Below are 24,425 nucleotides of genomic sequence, written 5' to 3' on the forward strand. Positions count from 1 at the left end.
TCTCTGGAGCCTTTTATACTCACCGCTCAGCCCGCGATTCCCGCCGACTCTCGCTCCGCACTGAGGCCTACCTGGTCTCTTGGAGCCTTTTATACTCACCGCTCAGCCCGCGATTCCTGCCAACTCTCACTCCGCACTGAGGCCTTACCTGGTCTCTGGAGCCTTTTATACTCACCGCTCAGCCCACGATTCCCGCCGACTCTCGCTCCGCACTGAGGCCTACCTGGTCTCTTGGAGCCTTTTATACTCACCGCTCAGCCCGTGATTCCCGCCAACTCTCGCTCCGCACTGAGGCCTTACCTGGTCTCTGGTGCCTTTTATACTCACCGCTCAGCCCGCGATTCCCGCCAACTCTCGCTCCGCATGCCTGCAGCTGTCCAATAAGGCTCCACTGACTCACCAATCCATGGCTACCTACTGGCCAGTCTGTCTGGAGAGGTAGCTGCATCCTCTACCTCCTCCAAGTCTCCCCCACCCCCTCCCCCCCCAAACTGGATTCAGATGCCTGGGAGAAAATCTGGCGTTGAATCATTTGCTTGGCATGGTTTACTGTGTCCGCGCTGGTGCCCAGTTGAAGAGAGTTGGTTGACTCCGTGTCTGCTTGAAGGTGGCCTGAAGGTGGAATGGAGATTGCACTCCCAGGAAGGAACGCAGGTGTGGAGCTCTGGCTTTCCATCGGCACCTCCTCTGGCAGCTCAGTGGCACGAGCTGAATAACAAAGCCAGCGACCTCTCCCTCCATCCTCTCCAATAGCTGATCCGCATCACTTTCCCACACACTCTCCCCTTCCTCCCCGAGTTGTCCCTTTCCTCCTCCACATCTGCTGCCTTCCTACGTCTCTGGTGACCTGCAGAAATTTTAAAAGAGGGTTAAAATGGTTGCCCTTGCCAGTGCTGAGATGCCCCACAGGGTGGATGGAGGTGGGAAGCCTGTGCTACCGTCTTGTACTGGAGCATTGAGAAATGGAAAGCGGGCAGATATTCACCTGGTTGTGGACTCTTTTCCCCCAACTTGGCCTCCACTGCAGCCACAATGGTGCGGTGGTCCAGTAGCTCCACCGCTTTCTGTTCATGTGGAGTCACTTGGGTCTCTCTCTCTCTCCCCCCCCCCCCACTCTCCACCCTCTCGTGGGCATTGTGTGCATTCTTGCCCAACAAAGACCAGTATGGAAAAGATTAGGCCTGTGCTTTGAGTGTGTAACTAAGGAGTAATTGAAGGAGCTACTGGTCTGCATCTATTGGGATGAGTGTGCGTCTCGTCAACAGGTCACTAATCAGCTTGTTGGACGTGGGAGCAAGATGTGGCATCATGAGTTTCTTACCTTCACTGCTCTAGTCAGATCATAAAACTTCTTTCAGCACTACTCCGCCATCCTGGGCAAAATTGAGGTGGCATTCAGTGCTTCTGCAACCTTGGCCGACGTCCTCTTGCTCACCACATGTGAGGTCTGATATGTTGGGGAGCTGATCAGCTGCTGGTGCCTCCCTTCTACCTGATCCCAGAGGGTCTAGAGGTCTTTACCAGTGAATTGAAAGCCCTCTTGTGGGCAACCTGCCCTTGTGATTCAGAGGTAGTCATCTGTGAGAGTAGTAAAGTTTGAGATATTTCAGACTTTCTACAGTGCATTTAAAGGCATTTATTTAAACATCTGCAGGACAGAGTGCTGTATGCTCCTTACCTTGAAATCCCCAGTCTCGCTCTGAAGGCAGTTTTATCTTTGACTTTTATAGCCCTCCACCCTAGCACCTGAAGCCTCATTGGCTCTGTTCCATAGAAACATAGAAGATAGGAGCAGAAGTAGGCCATTTGGCCCCTCGAGCCTGCTCCGCCATTGACCAGTGCCACGGTCATTAATTTTCGAGGTTTGCGTCATGGTCCTGCAAGTCACGGCCGCAGATGGTCACATTGTCCAGATATGGGAAAGTGGCCTGCAACGCATTTTGATCTACCATCCGGTCCATCTCCCTTTGGAAGACGGAGACCCCGTTGGTGACGCCAAAGGGAACCCTAAGGAAGTGATAGAGGCGGCCTTTACATCCTTACAACCACAGGCCCGGCCAAGCACAGACAGTGCCTGAAGGTATTCCACGGTCGATTCCCCAGGTTGTTGTTTACGACTCCCCAGGAGGTGCCTGGCGTACACTTCGTTCACTGGGCGCGTGTACTGGTCCTTGAGGAGCTTGATAGCGTCCGCGTACGAGGTCGCGTCTTGGATGACCGAGTACACTCGGTGGTTCACTTTGGAGGTCAGGACATCCAGTTTGTCCTCGTCCGATTTGATGGCTTCGGAGGCGGTCAGGAATTTTTCGAAACACTTAAGCCAGTGAGTAAACTTGGTGGATGAGTCCGCCTCCCGATGATCTAAGTCCAGGCATGCTGGTGTGAGGATCTTCTCCATTATAAAAATGTTGTTAATAAAATTGATGCGCTATCAATTACTCATAAAAGACTGAGAGTTAGAAGAGTAACTAAAGGCTTTTATTAACAACAGAATGGAGGTCTGCCTCGAGTGGTTGACCGGTCCAGAAATACAAAGGGCTGGGGAACAGTCACCTTTATACTAGGACCTGTGGAAGGAGTCAGCCGAGGCATGTCCAGGCATGTACACAGTGGAATACAAACAGGACAAACAGGAATACAAACAGTGGTTTACCACAGCCATTCAATGCGATCATGGCTGATCATTCAGATTCAGTACCCTGTCCCTGCTTTCTCCCCATATCTCTTGATCCCCTTAGCCTTAAGAAATATATCTAACTCCTTCTTGAATATATTTAATGAATTGGCCTCAACTGTCTTCTGTGGTAGAGAATTCCACAAGTTCAACACTCTCTGGGTGAAGAAATTCCTCCTCATCTCTGTCCTAAATGGCTTACCCCTTATCCTTAGACTGTGACCCCTGGTTCTGGACTCCCCCGCCATCAGTAACAGCCTTCCTGCATCTAGTCTGTCTAGTCCTGTTAGAATTTTATAAGTTTCAATGAGATCCCCTCTCCTTCTTCTAAACTCTAGCGAATATAAGCCTAATCGACCCAATCTCTCTTCATACGTCATTCCTGCCATCCCAGGTATCAGTCTGGTGAATCTTCGCTGCACTCCTTCCATGGCAAGAACATCCTTCCTCAGATAAGGCGACCAAAACTGCATACAATACTCAAGGTGTGGTCTCACCAAGGCCCCGTACAACTGCAGCAAGACATCCTTGCTCCTGTACTCGAATCCTCTCGCTATGAAGGCCAACATACCATTTGCCTTCTTAACCACCTGCTTACCTTCAGCGACTGGTGCACAAGGACACCCAGGTCTCGTTGCACTTCCCCTTTTCCCAATCTATTGCCGTTCAGATAATAACCTACCTTCCTCTTTTTGCCACCAAAGTGGATAACCTCACATTTATCCACATGATACTGCCTCTGCCATGCATCTGCCCAATCGTCCAACCTGTCCAAATCGTACTGGAGTTTCTCTGCATCCTCCTCACAGCACACACGCCCACCCAGCTTTGTGTCATCTGCAAACTTGGAGATATTACATCTAGTTCCCTCGTCTAGATCATTAATATATATTGTGAATAACTGGGGTTCTAGCACCGATCCCTGCGGTACCCCACTAGTCACTGCCTTCCACTCAGAAAAAGACCCGTTTATTCCAACTCTTTGCTTCCTGTCTGCCAACCAGTTTTCTATCCGAGTCAGTACCTTGCCCCCAATCCCATGTACTTTAACTTTGCACACTAGTCTCTTATGCGGGACCTTATCGAAAGCCTTCTGAAAGTCCAAATACACCACATCCACTGGTTCTCCCTTATCTATTCTACCAGTTACATCCTCAAAAAATTCCAGTAGATTAGTCAAGCATGATTTACCTTTTGTAAATCCATGTTGACTTTGTCCAATCCTGTCACTGTTTCCAATTATGTTTCAACCACACTTGGATATTGTGTTGATTTACGGGTTCTTTTACATTCGGCACATTCTAATTAGATTGCAAGGATACTTTGGTGCACTGTGACACCAGCAAAATGGGTGCAATTTCAGGTGCAATTCCTGGGTGCACACAAGAAAGACACTCCAGTTTAAAGCACCAGATTTATTTTATAGGAGAGGTCTGGTGCATGCTCCCGCCCACACATCCAGAAATTTTGATTGGTGACACTTTATTTGATGTTTTCTAGTATTTTGATTGATACAGTAAACACTGACATTGCATTTTTGTTAATCTAAAAAGAAAATTTGCTCAATTTTATTGTAAACTACACCTTTATCTGCCACTTGGGAGTTCATTATTTGTCTTTTTTTAAACAACTCTCTCTCAATCGCAAGAGATCCCTGAAAGAAAAAAAAAGTGCACTAACAAATGGTGGATTCACATTTTGTCTCATTGAACATAGGGCTGTAGGCAGCAAATTTAGAGTTGCATACATTACTTCCAAATCTTCCCCTGACAAAATTAAAATTAACATTAAAGTGGTACATTCTGGTTAATTTTATAAGACATTTTACATCACAATAAATCAATGAAAGATAAGTGGCATTTGATTTTTCAACAAACCAACCAGATCATCTCTTCCCTCCTGTTTATACACTCTCCTGTAACCCTCGGCCCCCAGTTCACAGAGATGCGCTCCCTTCCAACTCCACCAGTTCATGCTACCACTTTTCTATCTCTCCTCCCTCATTTCATGTTTCAACTTTCCTACATCCCTGCCCCATTCACACTTCTAATGCAACACTTTCTCAACACTACTCGTGCTCTCTATCCTCTGCTGTATTGCTCTTGAGTTCCCACCTCTTCTCTTCCAAGCACTACCCTTTTGCTTTCTTCCCACTAAACTCTGCCTTTGGCTCTCAGACTTTCTCCTCCACCCAGCACCACAAGCTATTCTATCTCTCTTCCCTGCCAGTACTCTCGGGTTCTCTTCTTAGTGCTGCTTTGGGGGTCCTACCTTTATCATTGTTGCTGCTTCAGTTTTGAATTTTACACACATTAACAGGGTTTCTTCACCTCAAGAGAGTTCCTGCTTCAATGTGCAGTGGCATTCAAAATTGGAGCAGCAGCAAGAGAAGGTTGAAGCCTCAGAGCAGCATTGATGAGGGAGCCCAACAATAGTGCTGATTTTTATCTGCAAACACAGATGCATGAACTGTGCTCTGTAATGCTGACTGTCTATATTAAACTTGGATGGTTGTAAAGCATGCCTTTTTTCCCCTGTTAAATTCATATCTTCCCTACCTCTTCAGTTGTAAATTGTTGCAGATTTATGACGATGAAATTTGAGCCATTATCTACAAGAAATGTACATATATACGAGCGTAACATAGGAAATATGATCTGACTGACAAAGCATGCCCTAAAAGCAGCATTATTTAATATATGCCAGCAGTGAGTTGCAGGTCTTCGAAGAACAGAGGTGTTTTGCCAAATAGTTTTATTAGAGAAACACAAATAGTGCACCAATAGTTTGCTAACTTGTACAGTTTTATTAATAAACATAAATTTTCATAAACAAAAGTATTTCTCAAAACACTCTGAAGTTCTTCATTTATGCAGTTGCCCAGTTTTTACATAAATGCCCATAAGCACCTGAATGATACAGAAGAGAAAGATTTAACTGAATTTTCAACCTTTCAAATGAGAAAAAAGAAATACATTCTTGATGAACAATTTTTATTTTGCTTTCTGTCAACAATGAAACCACAGCTGTTGTTAATCACAGGTTGCCTTAATCACAGGTGTTAACTAAGCAAGAAGTTCATAATAGAAATGGAACAGTTAATATTTTAAATATAAAACTTGCCTGAAATAAAGTTTTGAAAACTGAATCTCCAGTTTGTTTCAAAGTCTTTTGGAAAAAGCAAAGAAGCACACACATCCTCACAGGATAATGGAATACACCTTTCTGCTTCAACTCAGGGAAACCTACTCATGCATTCTGGGAGGCGTGACATGCACAGAGTGCATGGATGAAGTTTGCAACACTCCTCAACTGTTCCGAGGGAAAAACATTAAGTCAAAACATTTTGAATGATTCATTTGGTTCACCTTCTCATTTATTTTATTGGTAGGTGTCCTGATTAGTCATTCAGGATTGGATGTTTTCATCAGTCCTTAGAGGTTTCTGTTTGGTAGTTTTCTAGCAGCTTTCCTTGGTTTTGATTTGTGCATTCCTCCATCTCTTCAGTTGTAATTTACTGCAGTTTTACTTTGAACCAATCAATAAAATGCAATAGTAAAAGTGTGATGGCACAGTTCTGACAACAGGAAGTAAGTATTGTAAACACAGTGCATTGTAGATGCAAGTCTTTTAATGGCCCAGAACTTGGTGTCGGGGGCTTGCTGCGCGTGCAAGCCCCCGATGTGCGCTCACCCTGCGCGCCGACATCTGAAACCTGGCCCGCAGTGGATTTCCTTTCAGTGGCCAGGTTCTGATGTCGGCGCGCTGTGCTAACCTGACCCAGCGGCGTAGTTAGTGCGATGTGCCGGCTGGGATCAGGTGAGCACTGTTCAGCCAATCAGGGGAGGGGAAACTTCATTCATAAGTTTGAGAGTAAGAACTGTCAAACTCATGAGAAGTACTGCACCCCAAAACACTACTTAAACTTTAAATAAAATTTTAAAAAACATCCCAATCCTTAAGTATAAATAAGTTAAAAAAAAATTTAAACAATTTTTTTTTTTGAAAAAAATAAATTTTTAATAAAAAGGGTCTAAAACTAAACTTACCTTATTGTAGATTCTTTAAAATAATAAACCTGTGGAAATTTTTTTTCTAAATTGCACTAAAACACCACTTACCTGTAAAAATAAATACGTGTGCTTTTTACAAGCGTAAAGACCGGAGGCCTTTACACATGCGCAAATCCCCCAAAACAGAGGAAATCCAAGACGCACGCGCTGCCCCCTACAGCACACGCGCTAGCCTCTTCAACTCTTGGGTGAGAGGACAGGAAATGCCGGTTTTCAGCGCATGCGCTGTGCATGCTGAAAACCGGCATTTCCTCCGGCCAGACGCGTGAGTACCCCTTCCGTACTCACGCGTTTGGGGAGGAATTTCTGCCCCATTATATTACCAGCAGACCACCTTTGGCATTGCCGATGGTGAGTTGGAGTGTACACTGTTTTAAATTTGATGTTAATTACCCATTAAATGCCAGGTATCTGTCTCCAAATGATACATTGAAAAACTTCTGGAATAATTAAACAGTTCAGTTAGCATAGATTTTAAAGTAGACTACCATAGAAGTTTGCAGCACAGAAGGAAGCCATCACATCTATGCTGGATCTCTGCTAGGGCAATCAAAAATGAAACCCCATTGCTCTATTCGAGTCATGGGGGGAGAAATTGGGTGGAGCCGCAAACGGGGCGCCAAGCTCGCCTGGGCGCCAGATTTTGCGCTGCGATCGGAGCAGCAGCGATCGCCAGAAATTCAGCTTGAGCGCCCCAAGATGGACACGGGGCGAGGCTCGAGGCGCTCCGCGTCCCTCTTAGGGCGCTGAAACTGAATATCGCAGCGCAACGTGCCGCAGCGCCACACGCTGTGGCACAGCGCGCTGCGGTACTGCAGGCCTTCCTCCCATTCTTAAGGGGGAGGGGCCTGCACCAGCGTGATGAGCGATCGCGAGTGCCGGCAAAAGAGCCCGGCACCGAGGAGAAGTGCCGGGCTCTCGGAAAACAGCCGGCAATGCCACGGGGGGAGAACAGGAGGCCGGGGACGGAGGTGCTGGCAGGCGGCCGCCGAAAAAAACGGCCGCCCTGCACCTCCACCTTAATTTGTGCCACTGCCGCCACAGGTAGGCCCCGTAAACCGGGCGCGATTAGCGAGCAGCGCTACAGAGGCGGTCGCTGCCAAATATCGCGATCGGGGCGGTAGCGGGACGCTGCGCACACCGATGATGTCATCGGTGGCGGTGCAGCGCAACAGGCTAACGCCGCCATTAGCGCCCCAGCTAAATATCGCGGGAGGCGTGGCCAGTGGCGCTAAAGCCACTGAGTGCCCTCTTTAGGCGCTAACTGGTGGCGCAGCCCACCGAATTTCTCCCCCATAGAGTCATAGAGTTATACAGCACAGAAAGGGGCCCTTCGGCCCATCGTGTCCGCGCCGGCCATCAGGCCCTGTCTAATCTAATCCCATTTTCCAGCACTAGGTCCGTAGCCTTGTATGCTATGGCATTTCAAGTGCTCATCCAAATGCTTCTTGAATGTTGTGAGGGTTCCTGCCTCTACCACCCTTTCAGGCAGTGAGTTCCAGATTCCAACCACCCTCTGGATGAAAAAGTTCTTCCTCAAATCCCCTCTAAACCTCCTGCCCCTTACCTTGAATCTATGCCCCCTTGTTATTGACCCCTCTACTAAGGGAAAAAGTTCCTTTCTGTCTACCCTATCTATGCCCCTCATAATTTTGTACACCTCAATCAGGTCCCCCCTCAGCCTTCTCTGCTCCAAGGAAAACAACCCCAGCCTGTCCAGTCTTTCTTCACAGCTGAAGCGCTCCAGCCCAGGTAACATCCTGGTGAATCTCCTCTGTACCCGCTCCAAAGCAATCACATCCTTCCTATAGTGTGGCGACCAGAACTGCACACAGTATTCCAGCTGTGGCCTAACCAGCGTTTTGTACAGTTCCATCATAACCTTCCTGCTCTTATATTCTATGCCTCGGCTAATGAAGGCAAGTATCCCATATGCCTTTTTAACCACCTTATCCACCTGTTCTGCTGCCTTAAGGGATCTATGTACATGCACACCAAGGTCCCTCTGATCCTCTGTCTTTCCTAGGGTCTTACCATTCATTGTGTACTCCCTTGCCTTGTTAGTCCCTCCAAAATGCATCACCTCACACTTTTCAGGGTTAAATTCCATTTGCCACTGTTCCGCCCATCTGACCAGCCCATCTATATCATCCTGCAGACTGAGGCTACCCTCCTCGCTATTTACCACCCCACCAATTTTCGTGTCATCTGCGAACTTACTGATCATACTTTTTACATTCACATCCAAATCATTAATGTAGACCACAAACAGCAAGGGACCCAGCACCGACCCCTGCGGTGCCCCACTGGACACAGGCTTCCAGTCACAAAAACAACCTTCGACCATCACCCTCTGCCTTCTGCCACTAAGCCAGTTTTGGATCCAATGTGCCAAGGCACCCTGGGTCCCATGGGCTCTTACCTTCTTGACCAGTCTCCTGTGCGTGACTTTATCGAAAGCCTTACTGAAATCCATGTATACCACATCCACTGCACTACCCTCATCCACACACCTAGTCACCCCCTCAAAAAATTCAATCAAATTAGTCAGACATGATCTTCCCTTGACAAAGCCATGCTGACTATCCCTGATTAATCCCTGCCTCTCCAAGTGGAGACTAATTCTGTCCCTCAGAATTTTTTCCAATAATTTCCCTACCACTGATGTTAGGCTCACTGGCCTGTAATTCCCTGGTTTATCGCTATTACCCTTCTTGAATAATGGTACTACGTTAGCTGTTCTCCAGTCCTCTGGCACATTCCCTGTGGCCAGAGAGGTTCTGAAAATTTGTGTCAGAGCCCCTGCAATCTCCTCCTTTGCCTCACACAGCAGCCTGGGATACATCTCGTCCGGGCCTGGGGATTTATCCACTTTTAAGCCTGCTAAAACCGCCAGTACCTCCTCCCTCGCGATGCTAATATGTTCAAGTGTATCACAGTCCCCCTGCCCGATTTCAATGTCTACATCGTCCTTCTCCATAGTGAACACAGATGCAAAAAATTCATTTAAAACCCCACCTACATCTTCTGGCTCCACACACAGATTGCCACTTTGGTCCCTAATGGGCCCTACTCTTTCCCTAGTTATCCTCTTGCCCTTAATATACTTATAAAACACCTTAGGATTTTCCTTTATTTTGCTCGCCAGTGTTATTTCATGGCCCCTCCTCGCTCTCCTAATTTCTTTTTTAAGTATCCCCCTGCACTTTTTATACTCCTAGGGCTTCCTCTGTCTTTAGTCCTTTGTATCTGCCAAAAGCCCCCCTTTTTTTCCTAATCCATTCTCGTATATCCCTTGACATCCAAGGTTCCCTGGGCTTGTTGGTCCCACCCTTGACCTTTACGGGAACATGTTGCTATTGTACTCTCTCAATTTCCTTTCTGAAAGACTCCCATTGCTCCAATGTGGATTTACCTACAAGTAGCTGATCCCAGTCCACTTTGGCCAGATCCTGCCTTATCATATTAAAATCGGCCTTCCCCCAATTTAGAACCTTTATTTCTGGTCCATCTCTGTCCTTTTCCATGACTACCTTAAATCTCACCGAATTATGGTCACTGTCACCAAAGTGCTCACCTACTAACACTACCACTTGCCCGGCCACATTCCCTAGAATTAGGTCCAGTACCGTCCCCTCTCTTGTAGGACTTTCTACATGCTATTATCTCCAGGTAACCCTATATGTTCCTCTGCTCCAAATATATGGAGCAGGAAATGGCAAATGTGTACATTATGAAAGGATATCTGTCAGTAAAAGTGGAGAAGGAAAAAGGTCTACATCTGATTGTTGATCATTCACTGGAAATTTTAAGTTAATTTGAAGCTGTCACCAACAAAGCTATCAAATCGGGGATCAAGATGGTGTCCGTGGCGGTCGCAGGGTAAGCGCTCTCCGAGTCGGTCGGCCCACTCCCGCTACAGACGCTGTGCATCGGCGCTGATGAGTTCGGCGGGGAGGCAGCAGAAGCAGCGATGGAGGCCACGACGACCCGCTGTAGCACGGCGGCTGGCAGCTCCTCGGCGGGAGGCTTGGAGGTCGAACCGGTAGGAGGGGAGGCGGCCAGCGGACCGAGGGCGGGAAAAGCAGGCCCTGGAAGGTCGGACACCGCGGGAGGCTCGGAGGTCAGACCGGGTGGAAGGAGAGCCAGGGAGAAGCAGGCCCCGGGACGTCGGTACCACGGCGGCTGAAGATTGTCGGGCAGGAGTGCGGGAAAGGCGGAGCGAGGCGAGAGCGGACCCTATTGTGATGGCGCCGATGAAGATGGCTGCCGTCCTTGGGGGCTCCGTGCGTACCAGGCAGCTAAGTGTCCTTTGCTGCTTGGTGCACTCGGCTCGTTAAGAAAAAAGCATTTCACTGACTGGATTTCACTTGTTGTATTTGGTTATGTGACAAATAAAATTGAAATTGAAAAAATATGAGATTCTTTCTCAAGATATTTGAACATAAGTCAAAAGAAGTTATTCTAACCTTTACTACATTACTGGCGAAGCTGCAATTGGAATTTTGTGCGCAATTTCAGCACCTTACCTTCTGCAGTCTTATTTGATTACCTTTAGGGATGAGAGAGCTTTTATGCAGAACATTGCTTCCAGTCCATTTGAGCCATGAAATACATGTATTTGTTCCCTGGTCTGATGTTATGATCCTCCACAAGTTGCACGCCATCATTAAAGTTGTTTGAAATTGAAAACTGATAAGATAATCATGGAAATGGAATATATATTTGAAAATACTTAAAGTTGATGTTTTGGGCATTTCAGTAGTTTCTTTCACATGTGATCTTTCTTCCTACTTCAGAACTAGTCATTTATTGGTCAGACTTTATTTAGCTACTATGTACTGGTTAATTCCACATTATTATTTTGTCAAATAAATGCAACTTTTTTTTTAGGAGCCGTTTACCACATTTTTCCTAAATGCAAACGAAGGAAAATTTGATTATCCAGAGCGAACATTCTCCTCTGTGGCAAAATCATGGAGGAACTGTCAGAGAGACACTTCAGATGTAAAAGTAAGTGTTGCTGACTGTATTAAAGTACACTGAGGCTGTCATGCTACATGTACCTGTTCATGTATAGGGTGATGCAGGTATAGCAGATGGGCTATACTGGGTGCCCCTGCATCACTTTCTGCTCAGTGACAATGGAACTTATGCATGCACTGGTAAATCTGAATGCCTATTAAATTTTAATGTTTGGAAAGAGTCAAGACTCAGCATCACTGCTAACATTAGAAATTAAATATAAGAATGGACTATCAGGGAACATTTTAAATTTGGATCCGTACCAGCTGCAGTTATATAGCAGAGTAAAAATTCCATATGGTGTGAGACCACCTCATGCAGGTGGTTTCATACCTCTTACTGATGCTGCTTTTATATTCCCCTTACTTTAATTTGTATTCCAGGAAACCACTATCTGTCAGCCAGCTTTTGGTGTTCTTACTACTTTATCTGGTTTCCTTATCTGCGCGGCAGATTCATAGACCTAAATAAATTGTTCTGCTGCTAAGATAGGGAAGGAGAATTTAAGTCTATATGTGGGAGCCACCTCACAGAAATTGGCCTTCCTGAATCCGAATAAAAACAAGGCAATATAAAGCAGTTTGACTGCTTCAAGTGGCTTTTGCATCTGAATTACAATACACGGTTTTGCTTGATGTGAAGATTTGGATTGACACTAACTGTATGGTATAACTGTCCTGTTGTACCGTAGAAATATATTTAACAGCTTCTTTCTAAGTGAGGTTTTCAGTTGATGTTTTTCCAGTGTTAGCTTTTAAACTCTGCAGCCCTAGTTAGTACTTACAGTGTTTATTTAAATGGTGTTATTCAGTCAAAGATGTTACAGTTTTCACTGTTCAGCTTGAATCAAAATATGAATTCAGCAAAAATGAATTTGAATGAAGTATTTTTTTTGTTTTTCCCCAAATTGTTGGCTAAGAGATGTGTCTGAACAAAGCTAATTAACACGGTTGTCATTAATAACATGGACTACAAACAAGAGAGGTACAGTATATTATAATGGTTCTGCTGGTGTTGACTTAATGTTTTTCTCACTACAATAAAACACAGCAGGAATGGCATTCGTCCTCAATGTATCATATTGTTGTGGTTCAATCCAACGCTGGTTACATTTGCCCAGGGCAGTTAATTAACCGTTAATGACAAGTTCTATTTTAAATGCAGCTTGTTCCTTAAAACCACTATTTTTTTAACCATAGACTGCTTGTGCCCCAGTGATGTTGCATTTCAATGCAATTCATTAAAAATAATGTTGTTTGTGTCTGTCTGTCGCCTATGTATTTTGGGGGGGGCGGAATGGAAGTAACATTGCGTACAAAAATGCATTAAAACATATATGTATATACACATGTTGTGATTTGTATGATTATATAGGTTAAATTTACAGGTAATTTTGGGATCTGATCAAAAGAAATGTTTGATATATGATCTTCCAGGCCCCAAAATTGGTCAAGAATCTATGTTTTACAATCTTTCTTTATTAATCCTGGCCTCCTCCTGTGGTAATGAGAGCAAGCTGGGAAAAGAGTGGCTGTTAGTAAGATGACCTTTCAGGAAACAAGTCACCCGGAAAAGACCTTAGCTAGTCCAGTTGGCTTCACACTGATTTTTTTAAATGTAGTGACAAGCAAAGGAACCACTGTCCAGACTTCTTTTCTTTCTTTAATAAAACTGTTCAAAGTAGCCACTGTGTGTTCTCAAAAGGCTTTGCAGGCCTCACGAGTTTGACAAAATGCCATTAAACCAGCGTAAATTAATACAGTTAATGGGGAGGGTTTCTGAATGATTAGTCAGTCCATTATGAGTCTTTTCCAGAATTAATGGACGCCAAGGGATCAAGAACTAGAAAAGAGATGGCATTTTTAAAAGCTTGCAGTGAATTACATTAGAAAAGTGGAAACGTATGTTTTGGATTTCATTTCACTGTGCAGCCATAATAACACTATGTTGCAATAACAGTGGAATGTAAACTTTTCATAGGATCTGGTAAAAAGAGTACAATTTTGAAGAATTCAGTAGTAACAAATGCCGGCTAAAGTCACATGTGTGGCTAAAGAGTCTTATGTGTCACTATCCATGAATTTACACTTGTTTAATGTACTTCATTTACATTTTCTTTTCCTCCTCTCCTCTCCCCCCCGCCTCCCCCAACTTAGAATTTGGTACAGTCAGGAGTTTGAGCAGCCCTGTGTTATTAAAATCTCATGTTAGTATTACATAAGACTGTGCATAATGTGTGCCTGAGCTGGAGTTTTGTCTTATTTCACACTTCTTTGTTGTATTTTACCTAAAACTATAGCCAGGAATAAAATTGCATTAAATGATAGTAAGGGAAGTTTACATTACCTTCATTCATTTAACCAAACCGTATTTTGATAGGTACGTATTTTAATAGTGGTAAATAATCAAACTATTTTTAGGAAGGCTAGAGGAAAATATCTTGTGTCTAACAATTAAGAATGCCTTCTCTAGATCACATCGCTGGCACATTACAGGGCTGAGGTATCAAATTTAATTGGTTACTTTAGTGACTGTAGTGATTTTTTTTTTACGTTATTGTACCTCTGTGACCCTAGAAAAGCCTGTATAGAGTCAGATTTCAAGCAGAGTGTCATCCGTTTTGATCATATTACGCGTTGTAGTGCCTTAATGCTTGTAACAATGTAATCTGGTGAATTTAATCTGTTGCTAGGATTTGGGAATTCGGAGGCTTCAGGCTGCTTTTTAAAAAAAATGAAGCTGTATCATGTTAGCATATAATGTAGAAAAGCAGCAATATGTTTTAGAAGTGTTTAATTCAAATAAGAATGATAGAGTTTCAGCAGTAAGAATTGTACTTACCTTTGAACACCGAAGAAGTGCATAACCACTAAAGTCAAACAAGTGAAAGTACTGATAGGTGAGAAAGCACAAATAAAACAACGTGTAAATAGTTTATGATGTGATTAGTTAAATAGTTTACAATAGATGACAGTGTGAGTTATTCACTATATCACAATAGCTCACAAAACACTCCCATTTCTGGCTTTACCACTTATCCACTTGAGTATCAAAGCAGCTTTTAGAACCCTGAAACTGATGTTATGACCTTTTGTCAGAAAGCAAAAACAAATCCAAATGATTGTGTTGAGTAATATGTGAAAACCTAAGCAGAAATTTTAGAAATTCTATAATGTCATTAAAGGAACAGATTTGAAAAAGACTATTACTGTCTACTCAATGTTAAAAGGTATATGCAATCTATCAAAAATCCAGGGTTTGAAATATTGGGACCCAAGGCATAAGGCTGCAAAGCTTAAATGGTTTTTGTGTCTATAAAATAGGATAATTAAATACTTCTTGAATTGAGATATGCAGTGAGGTTTGGGACTTTTCTATAATTTGATTCCATAATACTTAAGCATTAGAAGATTTCAGATAACAAGTTGCCCAAATAAAACATGAGATTAAATATATTCAGGTTTTGAAAGTTCACAAATATTAACATACAAACAATTACATAGTCATATGAAATCCCTTTATTGACTATTTAAACAGATTAATGCCTTTTTTAAAAGAGTAGATAAAAAAGAATTTCCTAAGAACAAAATAGATTTGCACAGTGTAATTTTAAAGACATAGGCTACCTGAAAGGGTTAGCTTAAAATGTGCCAGAATTGTGTGTCGTTCACTTAAAAACATGCAGATTTCTCTCAAGGCATTTGTGCCAGAAAGTTCTTTTTTTAAACATAATTGTAGCCACCAAAGAAATCGCCATTTGTTCTGAATTGTGGAATATGTAAAACACAATAGTTTATTTTCCACACTGGATTAATTATGAATGTTAGGATTGTGCCAAGTAACATAATTTTATCATCTTGCATCATAGTAAAAATACATAATCTTAATCCCACATCCCCATTTTGCAAGTTATTTTCTCTCCTCTTGGGTCCCTTTGCGTCATTATCCAACCAACTAGGTAGATGGGTAACCGCTTGCTGGCCTCTCCTATGCTGTTCCTCTACTAACTGCCAGGAGTATGCAAGGGTGGAAGAAGTGCATACACCATAGTTTTTCCCTTCCTCCCCTCTGGGAAATTGTCTTATCTTCACCTGACAGTCTGGGCAATGTGGTACAGATCACAAACTTTAATGAGATATGACACAATATGGCAACAATCTTTGTTACATAGTATTGCAATGTCATTGACATTGTTAAAATTACATCTAATAGAATACTAGATGAACAAAAATCAATACTAATTTTGTGCCAAAATAATCTTATCCTTTTCTGAACGTTTGAAATTAACAATTTTGCAGAATATGAACAATTAAAACTTTATTTTAAATTTAAGGTATTTTGGAGGTGTACAAAGTTCAAGAAATGTATTATGTGTTTTCTGCAGTACTAGATGTGGAATTGAATCATAAAATAATTTTTGCAATGAACATTTCTCCAGTAATTGTTTTGGACCATCTATAACACCACCTGCTTCACAAAACAGGCATTGCAAAATGTAAAATGCAAACTTCCTTTTAATATTTTTTAATATATTAATAATGCATTGTTAATTAACAATTGATATTAAAGTCTGTTTTACATTTTGAAACTGCATGCCTGTTAACATGTGGTGAGTGTTCTGCAAGGAAGGAAACCATTCATGATACGTAATTGGTTCACTTTAGCACAGAATGGCTTGATTGCATGTTAAATGTAGCTATTCCTAAATGGAGTTAGCTGACTTAATGTGTAAATCTTTTACAATTAAATAATGATAATAGGGCGAGCAATCTCATTGAGGGTATTGAGTGATTTCATAAACAGTAAATGACTGTCAAATGGTTTATCATCACCTGATTCTTGAAATTAGATTATAGCCTTTAAATCACGCCCAGGTATTTATTTTATTATTATTATTAATAATGATATAGTGTATTAGTTGATATCTCGTGGCGTTGCACACAGGAAGTCAAGACCAAATGCAGTATTCAGTTCAAGCAGGGTGGGTCAGAGGACGGAATGAGGGGGAGAGGGAGGAAGAGGCATATAGGGGAAGAAGGAAGGAGATGGGAAGGAAGAGGGAATAGAGGAAATAGGAAGACAGCGAAGAGAAGTTGAAAATGTCAGTCAAAATGAAGGGTAACAGGTCCACATATGGTGAGGGAGCCTCGGCTATATAACTTTGTCAGTGGCGGGGTGGAGACGGGTAGGGTGGGAGGCAGGCCCAAAAGTTCCATCAGCCAGTGAGGAGGAATGAAGGAAGCGGGTGCAAACATAAAACTTCATTCACTGAGGAAGAGCTAACGCCAGGCACCTATTATTGTTTTATTACACCAGTGGTGTGTTTTCCATTTGAGATAGTGGGAATTTAGAATTGATTGTGTGAGATTTAAAATTGAAAATTTTCAATGTACTACATATAACAGTAATATGCCTTATCGTACAAATCCATGCAGCAGATAAGACAACTTGTTCTGTTTTGCATAATTGTTGTGCCAATCATATCTACATGGTATGGTTTATCTAATCCTCAGACATGGTGTGTAACCTATCATTGCCTAAAAATAATGATAATTTAGATGGTGAAGTTTCATAAAGAAATCTTGAGTTTTATTTCTCAACAATTATTGATATGTAAAATAAATGCTGTCTTTTGTCTCTTTCTTAACCAGGAGTTAATTCCAGAATTCTACTATTTACCCGAAATGTTTGTGAACAGTAATAACTATAATCTTGGCATCCGAGAAGATGGAACTGTTGTTTCTGATGTTGAGCTTCCACATTGGGCAAAGAAGCCAGAGGATTTTATCCGCATTAACAGGATGGTAAGAATGATATCTGGCTCTTGCAAAATGACTGCTCCATTGGATAAACTGCAAGTAACCGTTTTTCCAAGCTGCATGTGGCTAGACATTTCCCAGAGACTTATTCATGTAACCTTATTAAAGCAGAGTGTTCAATGCTAACATGATTTTTGTCTGACCTCTATGATGTCACCAAAGGACAGAAGCAGTGAGTGTCCCTGATAATGTTACATGATTGTTGGGTTCATCAATCATAATTTACCAGTTTTAAAAAGCTTCTCACAGATGTGCATCTGCAGTATTACTCAGCCATTCAATCCCAGCAGGCATTTGCAGGGTGGCAGCCATAAATAGAACACATTCAGCTCGTTGTTCAAGTATACTAAATATGTGAATGCAAAGGAATCAGAAGATGAGGAATTCTTGGATTTATGCTGTTAGTTTCAGTTTATCTTCCAAATTACAATGCCCTAATTCCCTCTGATCACTAATAATAATATTAACTCAAATTTTCAACATGATACAAAATCTAACTATTCATCTTTACTTGCTACTTGTGTTTTATGTTGTTTCAGTAAAAACATTTTTTTGATTTGGTCAAAGAATTCTGTGTAGTCAGATACACCAGATTCTCATCTGAACTGAATCGGTGCCTATCTCCAAATAATGCAGTTCTTTGCGTGACTTGACTCTAAGCTAGCTGCATCCAGCTTGAGGTCAAAATACATTTGACTTGTGCTTGGAACTGGCATACTGGAAGAAATGGTTAATAAGCAATTAAAAACATTTAAAGGTTATTATTGTTACAAAAAAAAAAGTGCATCATAGAATCATAGAATGGTTACAGCACAGAAGGAGGCCATTTGGCCTGTCGACCCCGTGCCGGCTCTCTGCAAGAGCACTTCAGCTAGTCCCACTCCCCCACCCTTTCCCCGTAGTCCTGCAAATTTTTACCCTCAGGTACTTATCCAATTCCCTTTTGAAAGCCACAATTCAGTCTGCCTCCACCACCCTTTCAGGCCGTGCATTCCAGATCCTAACCACTCGCTGCGTAAAAAAAGTTTGTCCTCATGTCGCCTTTGGTTCTTTTGCCAATCATCTTGAATCTGTGTCCTCTGGTTCTCGACTCTTCTGCCAATGGGAACAGTTTCTCTCTATCTACTCTGTCCAGACCCCTCATGATTTTGAACACCTCTATCAAATCTCCTCTCAACCTTCTCTGCTCCAAGGAGAACAACCCCAGCTTCTCTAGTCTATCCACGTAACTGAAGTCCCTCATCCCTGGAATCATTCTCGTAAATCTTTTCTGCACCCTCTCTAAGACCTTCACATCCTTCCTAAAGTGCGGTACCCAGAATTGGACACAATACTCCAGTTGAGGCCGAACCAGTGCCTCTATTTATGAAGCCCAGGATCCCGTATGCTTTTTTAACTGCTTTCTCAACCTGCCCTGCCAACTTCAACGATTTGTGCACATATGCCCCCAGGTCTCTCTGTTCATGCACCCCCTTTAGGATTGTACCCTTTAGTTTATATTGCCTCTCCTCGTTATTCCAACCAAAATGTATCAATGCACTTTTCTGCGTTAAATTTCATCTGCCACATGTCCGCCCATTTCACCAGCCTGTCTATGTATTCTTGAAATCTATCACTATCCTCCTCACTATACCTCCAAGTTTTGTGTCATCTGCAGATTTTGAAATAGTACCCTGTACTCCCAAGTCCAAGTCATTAATATATATCAAGAAAAGCAGTGGTCCTAGTACTGACCCCTGGGGCACACCACTGTGTACCTTCCTCCAGTCCGAAAAACAACCGTTCACCACTACTCTCTGTTTCCTGTCACTTAGCCAATTTCGTATCCATGCTGCCTCTGTCCCTTTTATTCCATGGGCTTCAACTTTGCTGGTAAGCCTATTATGTAGCACTTTATCAAATGCCTTTTAGAAGTCCATATACACCACGTCAACCGCTTTGCCCTCATCAACCCTCTCTGGTTACCTCGTCAAAAAACTCAATCAAGTTGGTTAAACACGATTTGTCTTTAACAAATCTGTGCTGGCTTTCCTTAATTAATCCACACTTGTCCAACTGACTGCTAACTTTGTAAAGTTGTCGCTTCCAAAAGCTTCATCACTAGCGAGGTTAAACTGACTGGCTTGTAGTTGCTGGGTTTATCCTTACACCCTTTTTTGAACAAGGGTGTAACATTTGCAATTTTCCAGTCCTCTGGCACCACCCCCGTATCTAAGGAGGATTGGAAGATTATGGCGAGTACCTCCACGATTTCCTCCTTAACCTCCCTCAGCATCCTGGGATGCATCCCATCCGGTCCTGGTGACTTATCAACTTTAAGTAGAGACAGCCTTTCTAGTACCGCCTCTTTATCAATTTTTATCTCATCTAGTAACTCCACTACCTTCTCTTTCACTATGACTTTGGCAGCATCTTCTTGTTGAAGACAGATGCAAAGTACTCATTTAGTACCACAGCCATGCCCTCTCCCTCCATGCGTAGGTCTCCTTTTTGGTCCCTAATCAGCCCCACCCCTCCTTACTACCCGTTTATTATTTATATGCCTATAGAAGACTTTTGAATTCCCTTTTATGTTAGCTGCCAATCTATTCTCAAAATCCCTTTGCCCCTCTTATTTTCTTTTTCACTTCCCCTTTGAAATTTCTATATTCAGCCTGATTCTCACTTGTATTCTCAACCTGACATCTGTCATACGTGCCCTTTTTCTGCTTCATTTTACTCTATCTCTTTCATCATCCAGGGAGCTCTGGTTTTAGTTGCCCTACCTTTCCTCCTCATGGGAATGTACCTCGACTGTACCCGAACTATCTCTTCTTTAAAGGCAGTCCATTGTTCGATTACAGTTTTGCCTGCCAATCTTTGATTCCAATTTACCCGGGCCAGATCCATTCTCAACACATTAAAATGTTCCTTCCTCCAATTAAGTATTTTTACTCTAGATTTCTCCCTGTCTTTTTCCATAGCTAACCTAAACTGTGATCACTGTTCCCTAAATGTTCCCCTACTGACACTTGCTCCACTTGACCCACCTCATTCCCTGAACCAGATCCAGCAATGCCTCCTTCCTCGTTGGGCTGGAAACGTACCGATCAAGAATATTTAGTATTCAGAATATTCATTATTTCCTACCCAAAAATTTATTTTATTAGTTACTATACAACTGACTAAATAGAAGGTTGTGAAAAGTATTTTTTTTAATGTATTGTTAGATGTCCTCACAATCACTGTTCTTAAGTTGAGAGATATTTGTTTCCAAGCCTTTGCTAATGCTGGCTGCTGAAAGATGAGTGAGAGTAGTCCATTATATTTTCATAAATTTTCTCTGTAAGGCAGCTCCTGTGTTTCCTCAGTGTCTACGCTTGTCTTGCAGATCAAAATTACTATCCTTCCAGGTGTAGAACCATGGGAGGAAGCCTTATCCTAAAAATGCTGGAGCACCAACATACTATAACACCTTGCACGCTGAATAAGAAGTTTGCATGAATTTAATGATGCATTAGTATTTCTATATTTTACAGAAGTACAAAGGTAGAAATCATTTCTTTAATGTAACATACAGAACACAATTTATTACAGTACTGAGGGAATGCTGCATTTTAGAGGTGCCATCTTTCAGATAAGATGTTAAACTGAGACTCAGGCCTAGAAATTCAGTTGGGCGCGCCAGCCGTTAGCGCCTTAGGTGGAGTAGATCTCGAGCGCTAGGCGCTTATCGCCCGGGCGCAGCGCGATCTGCGCCTCTCCCCAACTTCAGGACACATTTAGCGCCAGCGCAAAGTCTTAGCGCGCGCCCTGCTGCGCGCGCAGATCATGACGTCATTTAATAGTGCAACGCCCTTTGTGCGCCCCAAACCGGAACTTCACTCGCGCCGGCCCATTGTGCGCCGGGCGGCCCGAGCGACTGTGAAGTGGAACGGTACACAGGCCAGCCGGGCCGCGGGGAGCGCAAATTAAAGGGCACTTACCCAGCAGTATAAAGGCCAGCCATTTTGCAGCATTCACTCTTGTGCAACGGTTTTTTGGACAGAGACCAAGGAGGAGAGTTTACTGGTTTGGACCAACACTTGGACAGGTATTTTTGGCTCAGGCCAGAGCTTACCAATTATCTTTGCCTTCATTCAGAGCTCAGTGTTTGCCAGCATATAATGGGGGCTGCATTGGGTGGCAACGCTGAATTTCAGCCTTATGCCAGAAGGGCTTACAGACACCGTGAGAGAGTGGCAGCCCTGGCTAGACGCAGAGGGGGCAACAGGCGTCGCCAACTGAGGCCTTACCCACGCAGGGTATACCGCCAGCAGACCTCCTATCTGACCATGTCTGCCGCGATGTGTGTAAGGAGGATGCGATTCCGAAGGGAGGTGGTTGCAGACATCTGCCGGCTGCTTCAGAGAGATCTGCAGCCACAGCTGATGCGCAGGACGTCTCTGTCGGTGGCAGTGAAGGTGATGGTGGCTCTCAACTTCTATGCCTCCGGCTCCTTCCAATCCGCTACTGGGGACATCGCTAACATCTCCCAGTTCGCCGTGCATTGCTGCATCCGCCAGGTGACCGAAGCCCTTTTCAGAAGGAGACATCAATTCATCTCCTTCCCCATGACCCTGGACAAGCAGCAGCAGCGTGCAGTGGGGTTTGCAAGAATAGCGGGCTTCCCCATGGTGCAGGGCGCCATTGACTGCACGCATGTGGCTTTGCGGGCACCTCTTGAGCATGCCGAGGAGTACCGCAACCGGAAGGGCTACCATTCCCTCAATGTACAGCTGGTGTGTGACCACAGGCAGCGCATCCTAGCTGTCAATGCCCGCTTTCCAGGCAGCAGCCACGATGCCTTTATCCTGTGACAGACAAATGTGGCTGACATGTTCCAGGCACAGCCTCCCCCAAGAGGATGGCTTATCGGGGACAAAGGCTATCCTTTGTGTACCTGGCTCATGGCCCCGCTCCGCGCGCCCACGACCCCTGCTGAAGAGGCATACAACGAGAGCCATCAAGCGACGAGGAACCTCATAGAACAAACAATCGGCGTGCTCAAGCAACGGTTCCGCTGTCTCGATCGCTCCGGGGGAGCCCTCCAGTATTCGCAGGATCGAGTCTCCCAATTCGTCGTCGTTTGCTGCATGCTGCACAACCTGGCTATCCGCAGGACTCAGGCACTGCCACCTCACGTTGGACCACCACCTCAGGAGGAGGAGCAGGAGGAGCATGAGGACGAGGAGTACCAGCCCAGGAGGGACGCACAAGGTCCAAGGGCCGCCCGTCGGCGGCCTATTGAACGTCACTTCTAGGCCCCCTGTCAGGGAATGGCTTGTGCCAATGATAGAACATGATTGCAGCCGCTCCGCAAGCCCTCAGCCGGTTAAGGCAACAAACACTTCAAAGATCAAACATGGACAATGTGAATAAATAAAATGCTTTATTGTACAAACTCTGGGCCCTTCCCACATGAAAACCAAAAACAGACGAGACCCCCCAAAAAACACTCAAACACATTACTCGCTCCCACAACCTGGAGAGGATTAACAAAATAGGGCAACTAAAATGGCCGTCATTCTCGGCCTTCGTCAAAAACAAACATCACATCATCGGCCTTCAAAAAACAAACATCCAATTCTCGGCCTCAAGAAACAAACACAAATGGCCACACATTCGACTATTTGGCTCGCTAGGGCGATGCCTTGGCCATCTTTGGGTGGCCCCTGCCCGCCCTGCTGCTCCGCCTCAAAGTAAGGCCATTGGCTGCTGCAAGGCTGGGGGCAGGCTCCTGAGGGGCACATGTCGTGACGGCAGAAGCCCTTGGGGGTCGGCCTAGTCGAGGTCTGGCCGTCGAGCGGGCGGCTGTTGATTGCTGCAGCTGTGGCTGGCCAGCATCAGTCGCTGCAGCAGCTCCTGGCAGCTCCACTGGGGGAGTGGCAGTGGCGGCTGGAGGAATGGCGGCAAGCTGGCGGATGGCAGGCGCTCGCTGGTCGCCTGAGACACTGGCACTCGCCCGGGCCAGCACTGCAGCATGCGCACCAATCTGCCGAGGGACAGACCGCTGTGCTGCTGCAGCACGCCGGGTGCCCTGGCGATGCCTGGCTGACACAGCGAGTGTGGCAGCAGTGAGTGCCCGTGTTGACCTGTTCACTGACCGCAGCAGAGCAGCCAGTGACTGGACGGCACCACTGATCACCTGGCCAGTCGCTGACAGATCTGCCCGGTATTCCGCCCGACTGGTGGCCTCTAAGGGCCCGAACTCGGCCACACTCCGAGAGAGGGAATCGATGGACTCAGGCAACCGTGCCACTGCCGCCATGAGCTCCATGTGCCGGCGCTCCGAGTCCGCGGACAAGTCTTCGAGGCGTTCCATCTCCTCGGCGAAGAGCATCTCCTGACTGGAGGCCGGACTCTCCCTCTGGGGAGAAGGCCGCCGAGCTGGCCGACCCTTCCTGCGTTGCTGGAGGCCGCTGGGCCCAGCAATTGGACTCCCCTCCGACGCATCCCCCCTCTGGGGAGAAGGCCGCCGAGCTTCCACCCCCCTCCCGCCTTTCTGCAGCACGCAGGTCCCAGGAGCTCCCCTCCCCTTCGACACTTCCGCCACGCTGCCCTCCAGGGAAGACGTGTCCCCTACATTGGCCTGGGTGGCCGCGGCTGAGGGTTCCCCTGATGGGCCGCCTTCCTCTTGCTCCTCCTCCTGCTCCTCCTCGGAGGGTCTGTCACTGGCAAGTTGAGGGACCTCCTCTTGACCATCTGAAAGCAGGAAGGCACAAGAGTAGCTTTAGAGTGAGGAGAGGGCGTCAGTGCGGGATGCATGAGTGGTGGCATTCAGCGCATTGGTCGGACAGTGGCAAAGGATGTAGA

General features: G+C 44.8%; 1 protein-coding gene across 3 annotated transcripts in view; it reads left to right on the plus strand.

Moving 5' to 3' along the window:
- The window catches only part of LOC147111942 (neurobeachin-like), a 1,011,877-nt gene that overhangs the window by 925,688 nt on the left and 61,764 nt on the right, over positions 1-24,425 (plus strand). For all 3 annotated transcript variants that reach the window (XM_085999351.1, XM_085999350.1, XM_085999349.1), the window contains 2 exons: positions 11,641-11,760; positions 17,424-17,576. In XM_085999351.1, the coding sequence (XP_085855477.1) occupies positions 11,641-11,760; positions 17,424-17,576 (273 nt within the window). The remainder of the gene's footprint in view (positions 1-11,640; positions 11,761-17,423; positions 17,577-24,425) is intronic.

Source organism: Somniosus microcephalus, chromosome 10 (genome assembly GCF_052327205.1).
Source record: "Somniosus microcephalus isolate GS21.2 chromosome 10, FLI_Smic_1.0, whole genome shotgun sequence".
Taxonomy (NCBI): domain Eukaryota; kingdom Metazoa; phylum Chordata; class Chondrichthyes; order Squaliformes; family Somniosidae; genus Somniosus; species Somniosus microcephalus.